Source organism: Oncorhynchus tshawytscha, linkage group LG09 (assembly GCF_018296145.1).
Source record: "Oncorhynchus tshawytscha isolate Ot180627B linkage group LG09, Otsh_v2.0, whole genome shotgun sequence".
Classification (NCBI taxonomy): Eukaryota; Metazoa; Chordata; class Actinopteri; order Salmoniformes; family Salmonidae; genus Oncorhynchus; species Oncorhynchus tshawytscha.
Window position 1 is genome coordinate 38,775,015 of NC_056437.1, and position 15,935 is coordinate 38,790,949.

The 15,935-nt window shown below is 45.5% G+C and overlaps 1 protein-coding gene across 5 annotated transcripts in view; it reads left to right on the plus strand.

Annotated features, from left to right (window-relative positions):
* Window positions 1-2,249: 2,249 nt before the first annotated feature.
* LOC112257939 (rab GTPase-binding effector protein 1-like) overlaps window positions 2,250-15,935 on the plus strand; it is a 33,955-nt gene continuing 20,269 nt past the window's right edge. Inside the window, exons 1-7 of one of the 5 annotated variants that reach the window (XM_042326870.1) lie at window positions 2,250-2,351; window positions 6,394-6,522; window positions 10,779-11,003; window positions 11,354-11,517; window positions 11,807-11,926; window positions 12,214-12,349; window positions 12,511-12,689. In XM_042326870.1, the coding sequence (XP_042182804.1) occupies window positions 6,411-6,522; window positions 10,779-11,003; window positions 11,354-11,517; window positions 11,807-11,926; window positions 12,214-12,349; window positions 12,511-12,689 (936 nt within the window). In that variant the 5' untranslated portion in view covers window positions 2,250-2,351; window positions 6,394-6,410. Of the gene's footprint in view, window positions 2,352-4,485; window positions 4,663-6,393; window positions 6,523-10,778; window positions 11,004-11,353; window positions 11,518-11,806; window positions 11,927-12,213; window positions 12,350-12,510; window positions 12,690-15,935 lie in introns of those variants that run through there. The other 4 variants (XM_042326867.1, XM_042326869.1, XM_024431889.2 and 1 more) reach the window with 4 other exon arrangements.

Below are 15,935 nucleotides of genomic sequence, written 5' to 3' on the forward strand. Positions count from 1 at the left end.
CGACGTCATCGATGCTCTTATTGATGAAGCCAGTGACTAATGTGGTGTACTCCTGAATGCCATTGGAAGAATCCCAGAACATATTCCAGTTTGTACTAGCAAACAGTAGCTGTAGCTTCATCTGTAGCTGCTTCATCTGTCAACTTTCTTATTGACCGAGTCCTTGGTGCTTCCTGCTTTAGCTTTTGCTTGTAAGCAGGAATCAGCAGGATAGAATTCTGGTCAGATTTGCCAAATGGAGGGCAAGGGAGAGCTTTGTACGCATCTCTGTGTGTGGAGTAAAGGTGGTCTAGAGTTTTTTTCCCCCTCTGGTTGCACATTTAACATGCTGATAGAAATGTGGTATAACTGATTTGAGTTTCCCTGCATTAACGTCCCCGGCCACTAGGAGCGCTGCCCCTGGATGAGCGTTTTCCTGTTTGCTTAAGATTTTCCTGTATACAGTATACAGCTCATTGAGTGCGGTCTTAGTGCCAGCATCGGTCTGCGGTGGTATATGTACAGCTCTGAAAAATATAGATGATAACTCTCTTGGTAAACAGTGTGGTCTTCAGCGTATCATGAGATGCTCACCGGAGGTAGAGTAAAACCTTGGGACTTCCTTAGATTTCGTGCACCAGCTGTTGTTTACAAATATATATAGGCCACCGCCCCTTGTCTTACCAGAGGCCGCTGTTCTATCCTGCCAAAAAAGCTTACAACCCGCCAGCTGTATGTTAATATTGTCATTGTTCAGCCACGACTCGGTGAAACATAAGATATTACAGTTTTTAATGTCCCGTTGGTAGGATATACGTGCTTGTAGTTCGTCTATTTTATTATTGATTTATTGTACGTTGGCTAATAGTACCGATGGTGAAGGTAGATTACCCTCTCGGCGATGGATCCTTACAGGGCACCCGGACCGTCGTTCATGGTGTCTGGAGTAAATCCTTCCCGTCCGACTCGTTGAAGAAAATAATTCCTCCAGTACGGGGGAGTAATCACTGCCCTGATATCAAGAAGCTCTTTTCGGTCATAAGCCATGGTGGCAGAAACATTATGTACAAAATAAGTTACAAATAATGCAAAAGAACATACACAATAGCACAATTGGTTACAGGATCGTAAAACCGCGGCCAACTCTTTCAGCTCCATTACTGTGTCAGTTATCCAGTTATCCTGTGAGAACCTTTGTACCAAACCCATTACAGCGTTTTAAGTGCCAAACTTATGGTCATGTTGCAGCAGTGTGTTGGAGGGAGATTTTTATATGTGAAGTGTACACGAGGGCATGAGACAAAGGAATGTGTAGTGTTGAGGGGAAAAGCTGTGTGTGTTAACTGCAGGGGAACCCATGGTGCTGGAGATCAGAAGTGTCTGATGAAAGAAAAGCAGGTCGAGGTTGCCAGGATCAGAGTAGAACAGAAGGTGTCCTTTGCTGAGGCAATCAAGAGAGTAATAAAGGAAGATGGGTCCAGGGCGAGGGATCCTAAGAAGCTCCCTGTGAGTAGGCCGTGGCCAATATAGAGTGATAGGAATACTGTGTTTCTTTAAGGTTGGCTTCTTAGCGTTCATAGCCACGGTTATTTACTGTACCACAGAAATAGAACGTAAATCACAGAAAATAAATGTTGTGGTGGCAGGGAAGTACTTGGGTGTACGAGATTTTACTGCAGAGGAGTTACAAGGTGTGTTAAACGATAGTGTTCTGGCTGCTGGCCTGATGTTGGATCAGATAGGGCCAAGTAGTGGAATAGTGGTGAGGTTTTAATGGGTGTAGGGTTAGTTGGTAGGGCAATTTTTCTTCCCTTTTCCCCATCCTTTTGCCCTTCTCTTTCGTGTCATGAAGTGTGAGGAATTCACACTCCAGAACAGTAGGTGGAAACCAATGATGTGTATTAACTCTGAATGACTGACAGGGGCTGCTGTATTTAACCCACTGCACAGCCATTTTGGTAATCTTGTACTAAAAATATTTAGAAATGCATTTATTAATGTCTACATTTGCCTTTGACACATGTATTATATCACAGACACCTTAATGCATACTTTAAATTATATTATGCGAGTAAAACATGAAAATATATTTCTTTCCTTAAAGTTATTTATTTATTTATTTAGGTTCTAATGTTACTGTCCCCACTACAAGAACAAAATACTACTATTAATTTAATTGTGTCCTTGAAACATTTAATTGAAATATTGTAGAATTCCATTCATTCCTATGGAGGTCTGCTCATACTCGGGAGTGACAATATGGCCGACCGGTGGCTTCGAAGCCTCTCAATGGCCAATACATAGCATCAGCAATCCAGGGTTTATATACGTAATTGGCGGAAACACAGGAGCCTCACAATCCAGTACAGTAGGTAGATCAATATCAATTCCTTGTTTTTCTCTTAGGAACAGGGCACAATTGAAAGGAGTGTTTTCTGGGGTAGCATTCATTATGTAGATGGAGCAATTGAAGTTGAAGATTCTGTGTGTTTGTGATGCCTGCCATTTGGTGCATGGCAGACCCAGTGGGGAGTGTGGTGAAACAGAGGAGTCACTGTCAGTCCCTTTGAGTGTTGAGTCAGTCTCTACCCAACAAAGTCGTGTAAGGATATATTAGTTATCCTGTTAGAGCTTTTGTGCCGTATCCACTGCATTGTTCCATGGTCATGTTGCAGCAGTATATAGGAAGGAGATTCCAAGATGTCGGAAGTGTGTTGGAAGGCATGGGACATAGGATTGTGTAGTTTTCGGTGGATAAAGTTGTGTATGTCAATTGTAGGGGTGCCCATGTTGCTGGAGATCGGAAGTGTCCGGTGCGAGAGAGGCAGGTTTAAGTGACCAGAGTCAGAGTAGAGCAGAAGATTGTCATATGCTGAGGCAGTGAAGACATTAGAGGAGGATGGTTCCACCTTTCAGTTGGTTGCGATCCACCAATACAAATGTAAAGAAGAGCTGTTTCTTGTACTGGCTATACAAGTACTTAGTAGTGGGGATGTTTGTGTTGTAGCTTCAATGAGCAAGGCAGAGGCAAAAGGCCTGATATGGACAGTGATGGTGCAAAGATGGTGGGAGCAGTGGAATATAGATACTAAGGGCAGTCATTTATTTCAAGTACAGATGAAGTCTGGGAGGGGAGTTCAGCAGGAAAGGACAGAAGAGGGGAGGCAGGGACACAGCCGGTCACTTGAATAATTTACCTACTTATTTACAGATTCTCATTTAGCTCTCTTGTAGCTTTGTCAACTCTGTGTGTGTTTTCTATACCTGTTCGCACCTCCTTTCTGTAGGCTTTACAGACACTCCCCACCCCTTGGCTGCAATTCTTTTAATTTAGTGTACCCTGTGAGCACAACCCATGTGGAATTCCGGGTCTCTGGCAGCATTTGAAACGGCCTATTTGCTGTCAAGAACATCAAGTTCATCTCAGCCTATGCTGCCTTTCAGTACCTTGACGTTTTGGCCCTGACGGAGACATGGATCACCCCAGAGAACACTGCTACTCCAGCTGCTCTTTCTTCATTTAACTATGTTTTCTCTCATAATCCGAGATCACCTGGTTGTCATGGTCATGCAAAGCTTCCAGTCGAAGCTCGCATCCACTACAAGACCATGGTGCTTACCTATGGAACAGCAAGAGGAACTGTCCCTCCCTACCTTCAGGCTATGCTCAAACCCTACACCCAAACCTGAGCACTCTGTTCTGCCACCTCAGGTCTCTTGGCCCTCCCACCCCTACGGGGAAGGCAGCTCCCGCTCAGCCCAGTCCCAATTTGTTACTGTACTGGCACCCCAATGGTGGAACCAGCTTCCGCCTGAAGCTAAGACAGCAGAATCCCTGCCCATCTTCCGAAAACATACCTCTTCAAACAGTATCTTAAATAATCGTCCTCATCCCCTCGAAAATAAAGAATAAAAATGTATCCCACCTCTTCAAACAATATCTTAAATAATCCTCATCACCTCGAAAATAAATAATAAAATTAACCCGGACTTGCACTTGACCCCCCCCATTCTAGCTCTGACTCTACTGATAGCTATGTCACTGAGGAAGAAAATGTACTTTCTACGCCTGTGACATGTGGTTGTCCCACCTAGCTATCTTAAGATGAAAGCACTAACTGTAAGTCGCTCTGGATAAGAGTGTCTGCTAAATACTATAATGTAAATGTAAAATGAATAAGACTTTAAATGTGATAGGAAAGCATCCAACAGGAATGTGATTATTGCAAGGAAACAGAGACAGTGGGGCATGTATTGATACCGTGTGGGCAGTATGAGAGGTAAAGAGAGAGGCTGAGATCTAGTATAAGGGAGAAGGAGATACAGTCAATTTTATATTGAGTATGTTGAAAATAGTATATTGAGTAGAACTTCCTTCGATACAGTCGCAAATATTTTTTAAAGAGAAACAGGGCTGGCTGGTAGGATTTAGTTTCACTCTGTCGCTGGCACACACTGCAGTGCACTAGGTGGCAGTAATGCACCATAACGTTGTATGCCAACCGCCGAAGAAGAAAAAGAGCTGTTTCTCCAATTATGTTGCCTTCCATGTAGCAGGCAGTCTGTTTTCTTGGACACTTCTATCTAGTTTTCTCCTACACCAAGCTGGTTATAGCATTTCCACCTCCCTGGAAACCATGGCCGAACAGGCCACGGAATCCGCCCGGCAGCCCCAGCACGACGGTAAAGTTTGTTCTTTTTTTGGAAGTATATGATGACGTTTCGAGCTAATCCAGATACTATAAGCGGCCTGTGAATCTTCGGTTTAGCTAGCACCATCACCCGACGTGTCACCAACCTTACCTATACTTGGCCATTATTTCACGTTTCACAATGGATGTATATAATACATAGCGAGCTTCACGGGCACCAAACTAGATGTGCATACTTTGTCAGAAAATACATGTATCGTTACATTTTGCGCGATAAGAATGGCATATGATTGCTGACCCACCTGTCTGGATCTATTTTAGCCACAGACGACGCTTAACTAGATAGCATCAACACAGTTCGACTAACTACGTTAGCTAGCTAGCTGTCATTGTTGTTTTGCAGCGCTTGACAGTGTATGCAAGTTATTCGACGGAGTGGAAGTTGGATAGTGGTGGTTATATTTGTACATGTAGCAAACGTTTTTGAAAACAGTTTTTATTGACGCATGAATATTCAGTCATTTAGTTCTCCATCACCTGCCCTGGTTTGCAAAATGTAGCGTCTAGCCCTAAAGTTATACAGGTAACGGTTTGGGGACGGGCCAATGTATGACGTTTTGCTCCAGACTAGTTTAGTTTACTAGCAAGCTAGTAACGTTAGCCACACTCCACAGATAAATTGTAAGCCAACATGTCTTTATACATTGAGCCTATGATTGAATTGAAAGGATTATTTTTCTCTAACTAGCTACACCAAATCTGGTAAAGGAGATCATGAAATGTGTCATGACAATGCCGGTGTTTACATGAATTTGCGCATGTGCCCGGTGATTTCAACCGTAGTACCGACGCTCTAAAAAGTCGGATAAATATTACTTTACTGTGGATATTTTGTCTAAAATTCCAACCCACTGAAGGACCAACCGCAGACAATCGGTAGATTTAAGTTCAAATGCAATTTTATTTAACATTCAGGCATGCTTTCCAAGTCATACTGATTTATTAGGAAACCTACGTTTATGCTCTCCATAACGACTGAGATTGGTCTGTTGTCTTTTTGAGTAGTGAGTTAGGCTATGCATTATTAAGAATGGGGAAAAACTGTACAGTATGTAGCCTAAAGCTAGTGGACAAATGGGCCTATACCTCAAGTAGGCCTAAAGCCCCAAATCATCAGACTGGTACTTGCAACTAGTGTACTTTCTGCGCTGGAAATTGACTCTAAGACGTAGGCTATATAACCATTATGTTGGACACCAGGGAAGTTACTTTTCAGGCACCCCATGTTTTATATGTATAAACTTGAATCTCTGAACAACTTGGAAAACCTCGAGTTTGTTCTTTGGTAGGCTCATGTCATAGATCTTTGTTTAGTTTGCGTGTCTTAATGGTCAAACCTTTTGCTGACACTGTCAGTATGCCAATACAGTCATTAATAGATATTGCCCCTAGAATGCTGCTTTGTATTTTGTACTGCACAGGTGTCATCCTTTTTGATTGGCTACAATTAGTCCACCAGTTAGACTTTGTCCACCAGTTAGACTTCCATTTATTGTATGCTATTAAAAACACCAACCGTGCTTATTGTTGAAGTGAAGACCAAATTACCCTCCCACTCAGTCCTGCCTGGGCAATACTTTTTTTGACCAGATTCCCCCTTAAAATAAATAACATCCCCTCTTTCAGGCTGCTGGTTGTAAAGAGAAATACCTTTTTATTTCTGGAAGTTTCTTTAGTGTTCTTGTTTTGTCCTCTTCCTTAGTGGTGCTCCAGCAGCGAATGGCAGCCCTGGAGCAGGAGAGAGCAGAGTTCTTCAAGCTCAAACAACAACTGGAGTCTGAGTTCAACCAGAAACGGGCCAAGTTCAAAGAGCTCTACATGTCCAAAGAAGGTGACTGTTCAATGTAGGGGTGTGACCTGAATTAGGGATCATTAACATTTAGAAAAAAAACTTAATTGAAACACCCCTAAGCCTACAATTTCCATTTCCCTGCGGAAGTCTAACATAATAAAAACATCCCCATCAAAAGCTGTCCTTTTAAGCTAGAGATATATATTTTTTTGCATGGGTTGCTTCTCAATCCACTGATATCTCCCTTCTGCATCTGCGGTAGAAGGAAGAAAGAAAAAAAAACTTAACCTGACTCAACCTTCCTTCTCCCGCTCCTGCTGGCTTTCAGCAGATTCTGCTCTTCTGAAGTTGCTGGTAGGCTACGCGAGGAGGTGGTAGGCTACGCGAGGAGGTGGTAGGCTACGCGAGGAGGTGGTAGGCTACGCGAGGAGGTGGTAGGCTACGCGAGGAGGTGGTAGGCTACGAGAGGAGGTGGTAGGCTACGCGAGGAGGTGGTAGGCTACGCGAGGAGGTGGTAGGCTACGCGAGGAGGTGGTAGGCTACGCGAGGAGGTGGTAGGCTACGCGAGGAGGTGGTAGGCTACGCGAGGAGGTGGTAGGCTACGCGAGGAGGTGGTAGGCACGCGAGGAGGTGGTAGGCTACGCGAGGAGGTGGTAGGCTACGCGAGGAGGTGGTAGGCTACGCGAGGAGGTGGTAGGCTCACGCGAGGAGGTGGTAGGCTACGCGAGGAGGTGGTAGGCTACGCGAGGAGGTGGTAGGCTACGCGAGGAGGTGGTAGGCTACGCGAGGAGGTGGTAGGCTACGCGAGGAGGTGGTAGGCTACGCGAGGAGGTGGTAGGCTACGCGAGGAGGTGGTAGGCTACGCGAGGAGGTGGTAGGCTACGCGAGGAGGTGGTAGGCTACGCGAGGAGGTGGTAGGCTACGCGAGGAGGTGGTAGGCCACGCGAGGAGGTGGTAGGCTACGCGAGGAGGTGGTAGGCTACGCGAGGAGGTGGTAGGCCACGCGAGGAGGTGGTAGGCTACGCGAGGAGGTGGTAGGCTACGCGAGGAGGTGGTAGGCACGCGAGGAGGTGGTAGGCTACGCGAGGAGGTGGTAGGCTACGCGAGGAGGTGGTAGGCTACGCGAGGAGGTGGTAGGCTACGCGAGGAGGTGGTAGGCTACGCGAGGAGGTGGTAGGCTACGCGAGGAGGTGGTAGGCTACGCGAGGAGGTGGTAGGCTACGCGAGGAGGTGGTAGGCTACGCGAGGAGGTGGTAGGCTACGCGAGGAGGTGGTAGGCCACGCGAGGAGGTGGTAGGCTACGCGAGGAGGTGGTAGGCTACGCGAGGAGGTGGTAGGCTACGCGAGGAGGTGGTAGGCTACGCGAGGAGGTGGTAGGCTACGCGAGGAGGTGGTAGGCTACGCGAGGAGGTGGTAGGCTACGCGAGGAGGTGGTAGGCTACGCGAGGAGGTGGTAGGCTACGCGAGGAGGTGGTAGGCTACGCGAGGAGGTGGTAGGCTACGCGAGGAGGTGGTAGGCTACGCGAGGAGGTGGTAGGCCACGCGAGGAGGTGGTAGGCTACGCGAGGAGGTGGTAGGCTACGCGAGGAGGTGGTAGGCTACGCGAGGAGGTGGTAGGCTACGCGAGGAGGTGGTAGGCTACGCGAGGAGGTGGTAGGCTACGCGAGGAGGTGGTAGGCTACGCGAGGAGGTGGTAGGCTACGCGAGGAGGTGGTAGGCTACGCGAGGAGGTGGTAGGCTACGCGAGGAGGTGGTAGGCTACGCGAGGAGGGTGGAGGTGGTACGCGAGGAGGTGGTAGGCTACGCGAGGAGGTGGTAGGCCACGCGAGGAGGTGGTAGGCTACGCGAGGAGGTGGTAGGCTACGCGAGGAGGTGGTAGGCTACGCGAGGAGGTGGTAGGCTACGCGAGGAGGTGGTAGGCTACGCGAGGAGGTGGTAGGCTACGCGAGGAGGTGGTAGGCTACGCGAGGAGGTGGTAGGCTACGCGAGGAGGTGGTAGGCTACGCGAGGAGGTGGTAGGCTACGCGAGGAGGTGGTAGGCTACGCGAGGAGGTGGTAGGCTACGCGAGGAGGTGGTAGGCTACGCGAGGAGGTGGTAGGCTACGCGAGGAGGTGGTAGGCTACGCGAGGAGGTGGTAGGCACGCGAGGAGGTGGTAGGCCACGCGAGGAGGTGGTAGGCTACGCGAGGAGGTGGTAGGCTACGCGAGGAGGTGGTAGGCTAGCGAGGAGGTGGTAGGCTACGCGAGGAGGTGGTAGGCTACGCGAGGAGGTGGTAGGCTACGCGAGGAGGTGGTAGGCTACGCGAGGAGGTGGTAGGTGCGCGAGGAGGTGGTAGGCTACGCGAGGAGGTGGTAGGCTACGCGAGGAGGTGGTGGTAGGCTACGCGAGGAGGTGGTAGGCTACGCGAGGAGGTGGTAGGCCACGCGAGGAGGTGGTAGGCTACGCGAGGAGGTGGTAGGCCACGCGAGGAGGTGGTAGGCTACGCGAGGAGGTGGTAGGCTACGCGAGGAGGTGGTAGGCCACGCGAGGAGGTGGTAGGCTACGCGAGGAGGTGGTAGGCTACGCGAGGAGGTGGTAGGCTACGCGAGGAGGTGGTAGGCTACGCGAGGAGGTGGTAGGCCACGCGAGGAGGTGGTAGGCTACGCGAGGAGGTGGTAGGCTACGCGAGGAGGTGGTAGGCTACGCGAGGAGGTGGTAGGCTACGCGAGGAGGTGGTAGGCTACGCGAGGAGGTGGCAACCTTTCTCATGTTGAAAACATTTCGACTGATCTGCGTGCCATTATGGTATTCATATGCACATTTTTGTGGAACAGTTTAATTTAATTTTAATAAAGTTTAGGTACTGTATCTCAATCATTGTCATGTGGTTAATCAAAATTCTATCCAAAATAAAATGATACAAACCTAAAAAGTAACTTAATGCCAACTATTTAAAAATAGCCTACATAAAGGCAACAAATAAAAACATTGCAGCCTGCAGGTAGAAAATATTCAGATTTTAATAAAATAATCCTATAAATCACATTGTTGCAGACACGCCATGTGTAGCCAAACTTGAAACATTCTTTCAACTTGGGTCTGGCCTGAAGCTTGTGCTAACAAACTTGCAACATTGTATAAAATATTCTGGGCCCTGAGAATTTCCAGCTCCAGTGAGCTCGGGACAGACACAGCTGTAGGCTATTTGCTCAAGGGATAAGTTTCCACTGGATCAGAACATGACATTTTTTCCTTTCTCGCAGAGTGGGTATCGAAAGATTTTTCAAATACATTGAAGAAATATTGACATTCTCAATGGATGTAAAAAAAGACTGTGTTTTCTTGCTGTTTGCGGGGAAGAAAGCTCCACAGCTCATTAGTCGTGGTGCATTAAGCCAATCAGAAATACTATCAGATCCTCTAATGAGAACATTTTATATGCCTACTTTTGTGCAGGCCAGGTAGCCTATAGGCCTACTTCTATGCGTAATCAGGTGCGTGTCCTTATTCAACATTGACAGGAGCGAGCGCACCAAACAAAAGACAATAACTAAATTGACAGCTCGTAAATGGAATGAAATAACCCAAAACTTGTTTCTCACAAGTGTAGCATAGGTTGTGCACTCTGCAAACTACATGTCAACTCTGAGAATGAATAAATGACGAATAATAATATATTGAATGCATTAACAGAAATTACCGTAACCAAACACATTGCCTATTAGAAGTGATAGGAAATAATGTATATCACCAGTATTATATTTACCGTTATGTAATGGAAAATTGATAGACACTAACAGTCAAACGCAAACAATTCGCATGTTAAGAAAAAATGAATGTGCACCACTTGTTTGGAGAGAGACGTGCATCTTAGCCACACTCTCCTTCTTGGACTGCCATCCCCACGGCCTTTGCAATGGTGAGCGCTATTTGGTCGGTAGTCAGAACTGTATTTCCCCCTAGTGGTCATATGCAGGACCATATCTGGACCATAATTGTGATTTCACGTCACTTTTTTTTTTTTTACAAGATTTTTTAAAACGTTTGATCATTGAACTAGGGATGTTGACTATCATGCCATTTTGCTAATTGTAAACTCCCAACTAATTGTAAGCTTCATGAATATGGGAGAGGGAAAGGGGGATACCTAGTCAGTTGTACAACTGAAATGTCTTCCGCATTTAATTCAACCCCTCTGATTCAGAGAGGTGCGTCGGGTTGCCTTAATCGACATCCACGTCTTCGGAGCCCGGGCCCTGGTCTCCTGGAACATATCCGGCCTTATCATGGGGTAACTCTCTTGTATTTTCCTCAGTTCCTCAATTTTCTTCCCCAGAGGAGCTGAAGAGCCAGGCAGCGTCTCTGGAGGGGGCCCAGTCGGAGCTGAGTCGTGTCCAGGCCCAGCTGGAACAGGCCCAGGCAGACATGGAGAACATCAAGGCAGTGGCCACTGTGTCAGAGAGCACCAAGCAGGAGGCCGTTGACCAGGTCAAGAGACAGTGGCAGGAGGAGGTGACCTCCCTACAGGCCATCATGAAAGGTAGCTAGGCGAACTCTACTTTGCCTCCTCTGGCTTTCATTTTGCCATTCAGTATCTAGTTGGTGACACTGTTGGAAGGCTTTCAGAAAAGCTGTAACCCATGTAAAATTTAGTCTAGTCTAGGCCTTCATAAAAGGCAGTCATTCATTCTGTTACAGCCTTGATGACGTATCATCTTAGCCTGACACGCAGACATTAAAATAGAATAGGATTACAATTCTGTGGCTAAATAAGTTGAGTTGAAGAGTTAAGCAGTGATAAGCCTGGTTGCAAATGAACTGCTACGCTTTACACTGAGGATCAGTTTCAACACAGTACCAGTCAATGCTCACCTCCCCCCCTCCCCTCAGACACAGTGCGTGAGTACGAGGTGCAGTTCCACCAGCGCCTGGAGCAGGAGCGTGCTCAATGGAACCAGTACAGGGAGGCGGTGGAGAGGGAGATGGGCGAGCTAAGACACCGCCTCTCAGAGGGTGGACAGGAGGAAGAGAACTTGGAGAACGACATGAAAAAGGTAGGCTGGTTTCACACCTGGGGTGGGTGGGGGGTCATCAGAGTACATGTTTCCTTTTGTCAGGGTTGGGGTCAATTCCATTTCAATTCAGGAAGGAAACAGAAATACCAATTCCAAATCAATTTTCTTATAGAGAAGCGTTGATGACAATTATAATTTTAGTTTACTTCCTGAATTGACTGAATTTAAATAGAATTGAGCACTTTTGTTTTAGATTTGACTTATTTGTCTGTTTTGATTCAAGGTCAATAGAGTTGGACTTGATTTGAATGTCTTTTTTCCCCCCAAGGCTCAGGAAGGTGCAGAGAAGCTGCGGTCGGTGGTGATGCCCATGGAGCAGGAGATGGCAGCTCTGAAAGCCAAGCTGACAATGGCAGAGGACAGGGTAAAGGAGCTGGAAGCCTCAAAGGTTAGTCAACGGGGACTGGAAAGGAAAATGGATGCTGTGGAAGTTAGACTTTTACAATACAAAAACTCCATGATGCTAATTTTATTAACAAAACAATGTTATCCATCCAAAATGTCAATTGAGGTATGGGTTATATCCTTTGCAAAGGAACATGATTTTGTGTTGATTATTTATGACATTTATAGGGAAAACTGCCTGAAGTGATACAGAGGGGGGAAAAAATGTCTAAAAATGTCTTACAGTTGAAATATGTCATATGAGTTAGATGACAAATTTTCATTCTGTAGGTAAAGGAGCTCAATCATGTCCTGGAAGCAGAGAAATCCTGCCGCACAGACCTGGAGATGTACGTGGCGGTGCTCAACACTCAGAAGTCTGTCCTTCAGGAGGATGCAGAGAAACTACGTAAAGAGCTCCATGAAGGTGACTCACTTGTAAAGCTTTATTCAAATGCATGCTGTAAAACTTTAGGAAAAAAAGATGTGAGAGACTTCAATACAAGAGTACAGCACAGTATTCTTTCTCTTTATCTCCACTTCTCTCAATCTCCCCCACCCCCTTTTCTAAATGCCATATTTTCTTAGTTTGTCACCTGCTGGAGCTGGAGCGGCAGCAGCACAACCAGCTGAAGCACACGTGGCAGCGGGCCAACGACCAGTTCCTGGAGTCCCAGAGGCTGCTGATGAGGGACATGCAGAGGATCGAGAACGTGCTCTCCTCCGAGCAGCTCCGCCAGGTGGAGGAGATCAAGAAGAGGGACCAGGTACGCACACTAACGATAAATTACCATTATTTTTTACAGAAGTGCTAGAGCTGGGTGATATGGACTTAGTCATATTGTGATGAATGTAACTATTTTGCTTGATTACAAATACAACGATAAAACAAAATGTCTTAATGGACAGTTACTTTACATCAGCGGCAGGGCTCTAGACAAAATGCTTTCAGTGCCAAGTAAGAATTGATGGTAGCCTATGTTGAGAAAGTTATTTCATCTAACATATCCAGGGAATGCATGATTTTACATTTTGATGGGCAACCTGGCAAAATAAAATCCAGAAATATCAGATTTATTTTTGGATCTTCAGAGAATTTGCCGACATCTTGCTCCCGAGTGGCGCAGTGGTCTAAGGCACTGCATCTCAGTGCAAGAGGTATCACTACAGTTCCTGGTTTGAATCCAGGCTGTATCACATCCTGCCATGATTGAGAGTCCCATAAGGCGGCACAGAATTGGCCTCGCCAAGTAGGCCATCATTGTAAATAAGAATTTGTTCTTAATGGACTTAACTAGGTTAAATAAAGTAAGCTACAGTGGCAAGAAAATTCCAATAGGTTCACATACTTTATCTGGATTTCTACATAAATTGGTTATAAAATTTGATCTAACCTTCCTCTAAGTCACAACAATATTTACACAGTGTGCTTAAACTAATAACGCACAAACAATATGTTTTCATGTCTTTATTGAACATACTGTGTAAACTTTCACAGTGTAGGGTGTAAAAAGTATGTGAACCTTTGGATTTAATAACTGGTTACCCACCTTAGGCAGCAATAAACTCAACCAAACAGTCAGGAGGAATTTTGGACCATTCCTCTTTACAAAACTGTTCCAGTTGAGCAGTATTCTTAGGATGTCTGGTGTGAACCGCTCAAGGTCATGATACAGCATTTTAAATTGGGTTGAGGTCAGGACTCTGACTGGGCCAGTCCAGAAAGCGTATTTTCTTCTGGTGAAGCCATTCTGTTGTTGATTTCCTTCTGTGTTTTGGGTCGTTGTCCTGTTGCATCACCCACTTTGGCGGACAGATAGCCTTACATTCTCCTGCAAAATGTCTTGATAAACTTGGGAATTAATTTTTCTGTTAATGATAGCAAGCTGTCCAGGCCCTAAAGCAGCCCCAACCATGATGCTCCCTACTCCATACTTTACAGTTGGTTTTGATGTTGGTGTGCTGTGCCTTTTTTTTCTCCGACATAGTATTGTGTTCCTTCCAAACAATTCAACTTTAGTTTAATCTGTCCACAGAATATTTTGCCAGTAGCGCTGTGGAACATCCAGGTGCTCTTTCGCTAACTTCAGACGTGCAGCAATGGTTTTTTTGGACAGCAGTGGCATCTTCCGTGGGATCCTCCCATAAAACACCATTCTTGTTTAGTGTTTTACGTATCGTAGACTTGTCAGAGATGTTAGCATGTTTCAGAGATTTCTGTAAGTCTAGCTGACACGCTAGGATTCTTCTTAACCTCATTGAGCATTCTCCGCTGTGCTTTTGCAGTCATCTTTGCAGGACAGCCACTCCTAGGGAGAGTAGCAACAGTGCTGAGCTTTCTCCATTTATAGACCATATGTCTTACTTTGGACTGATGAACATCAAGGCTTTGAGATATTTTTGTAACCCTTTCCAGCTTTATACAAATCAACAATTCTTAGATCTTCTAAGATCTCTTTTGTTTGAGGCATGGTTCACATCAGGCAATGCTTCTTGTGAATAGCAAATTCAAATTTCGTGAGTGTTTTATAGGGCAGGGCAGCTCTAACCAACATCTCCAATCTCGTCTCATTGATTGGACTCCAGGTTAGCTGACCCCTGACTCCAATTAGCTTTTGGAAAAGTTAGTAGCCTAAGGGTTCACATACTTTTGTGTGAATGTTTAAACATAGACAAAAATAAACTAACACACAAATTATTGTAAACACATTGTCTATTGTTGTGACAAATATGACACATTTATGCAGAAATCCAGGTAATTCCAAAGGGTTCACATACTTTTTCTTGCCACTATATTATTCCCCACCTCAAAACACTTAGCTAGATTGCTAACTCTGAATCCAATATTGCTGCTATATTGATTGATTTATCAGTAAATGTAAACTCATGTCCTACAACAACTTTCCAGTGCTAGACCTAGGCTACTTGATGTAGGTCGTTTTTCCTAGCCACCATGCTAATGCATTGCCTGCTCTTTGGGGTTTTACGCTGGGTTTCTGTGTAAGCACTTTGTGACAACTACTGATGCTTGGGATTTATAAATAAATGAGATGTAGTCCTATTAACTGCAAATGGCGCGTTTGTCTCTGCTCCACTCCAAGGGTGTTTATTCACTATGTAAATAAACACCCTTGCACAGAATAACTTTTTGCGGCTCCGCCATCTTTTTATTTTTGATAGCGGTTAGGTTTTCCAGCTTAGCCTTCTGGTCTACTCTGCCATCAAAAGTATACCTGATGGGGACAGCTTAAAACAATGCTGCCCCATCCACAGCTCAATCCAAAATGCCTTCCTCAATGAACTGAAAGAGAGGCTCCTTTTGTAGGGGTAGCCCCTCCCATCAGAACAATTAACACTAATTAATTAAGCAGTTACCTATTCAAACCAACATTTTCCATTTAACTAAACATACTAAAGTATATACATTGCAACAAATTTTTTATGAAACAATATCCCAATATAACATTTACAAAATCATATCCCTACTGACATGGTGTCTTTTAATATGCCCATTTACATTAACGAGCCATTCGGGACAGGCACTACAAAGTCAGCCCGATTCCCTTAGCTCTGGTCCTTATCCAGCATACCCGGAAGCTACAGGGATGGAGAGAGGAACAGAACCAAACCAACAAAGTGCTCATCCATAACATTGATGAGTATAATAAACATTACTTACATTAAACATGAATGCTTATCTGTATATTCTTTATACCATAACCGGGTTATTGATGGGAGGTAAGTGTGAAATGTATGTACTAAGATAGGGACGTTAACTTATGTGTCGACCCACATTATTAACGTAGCTGATAATGGAGCAGGGAGGCGTGATGAGCGTGTGTGTGCGTGTTAGTGTACCAAATGCTGCCTGGGGCCTGTGACGGACTTCTCCGTCACAGTGCCATGAACTCCATATTAAGAGGTAAGAAATAAATGATATACTCCCAGAATGCTGTGACTTATCAGATGTACAATAAATGCTTCAGTAAGAGGAAGGCAATGTTGTATGTAAT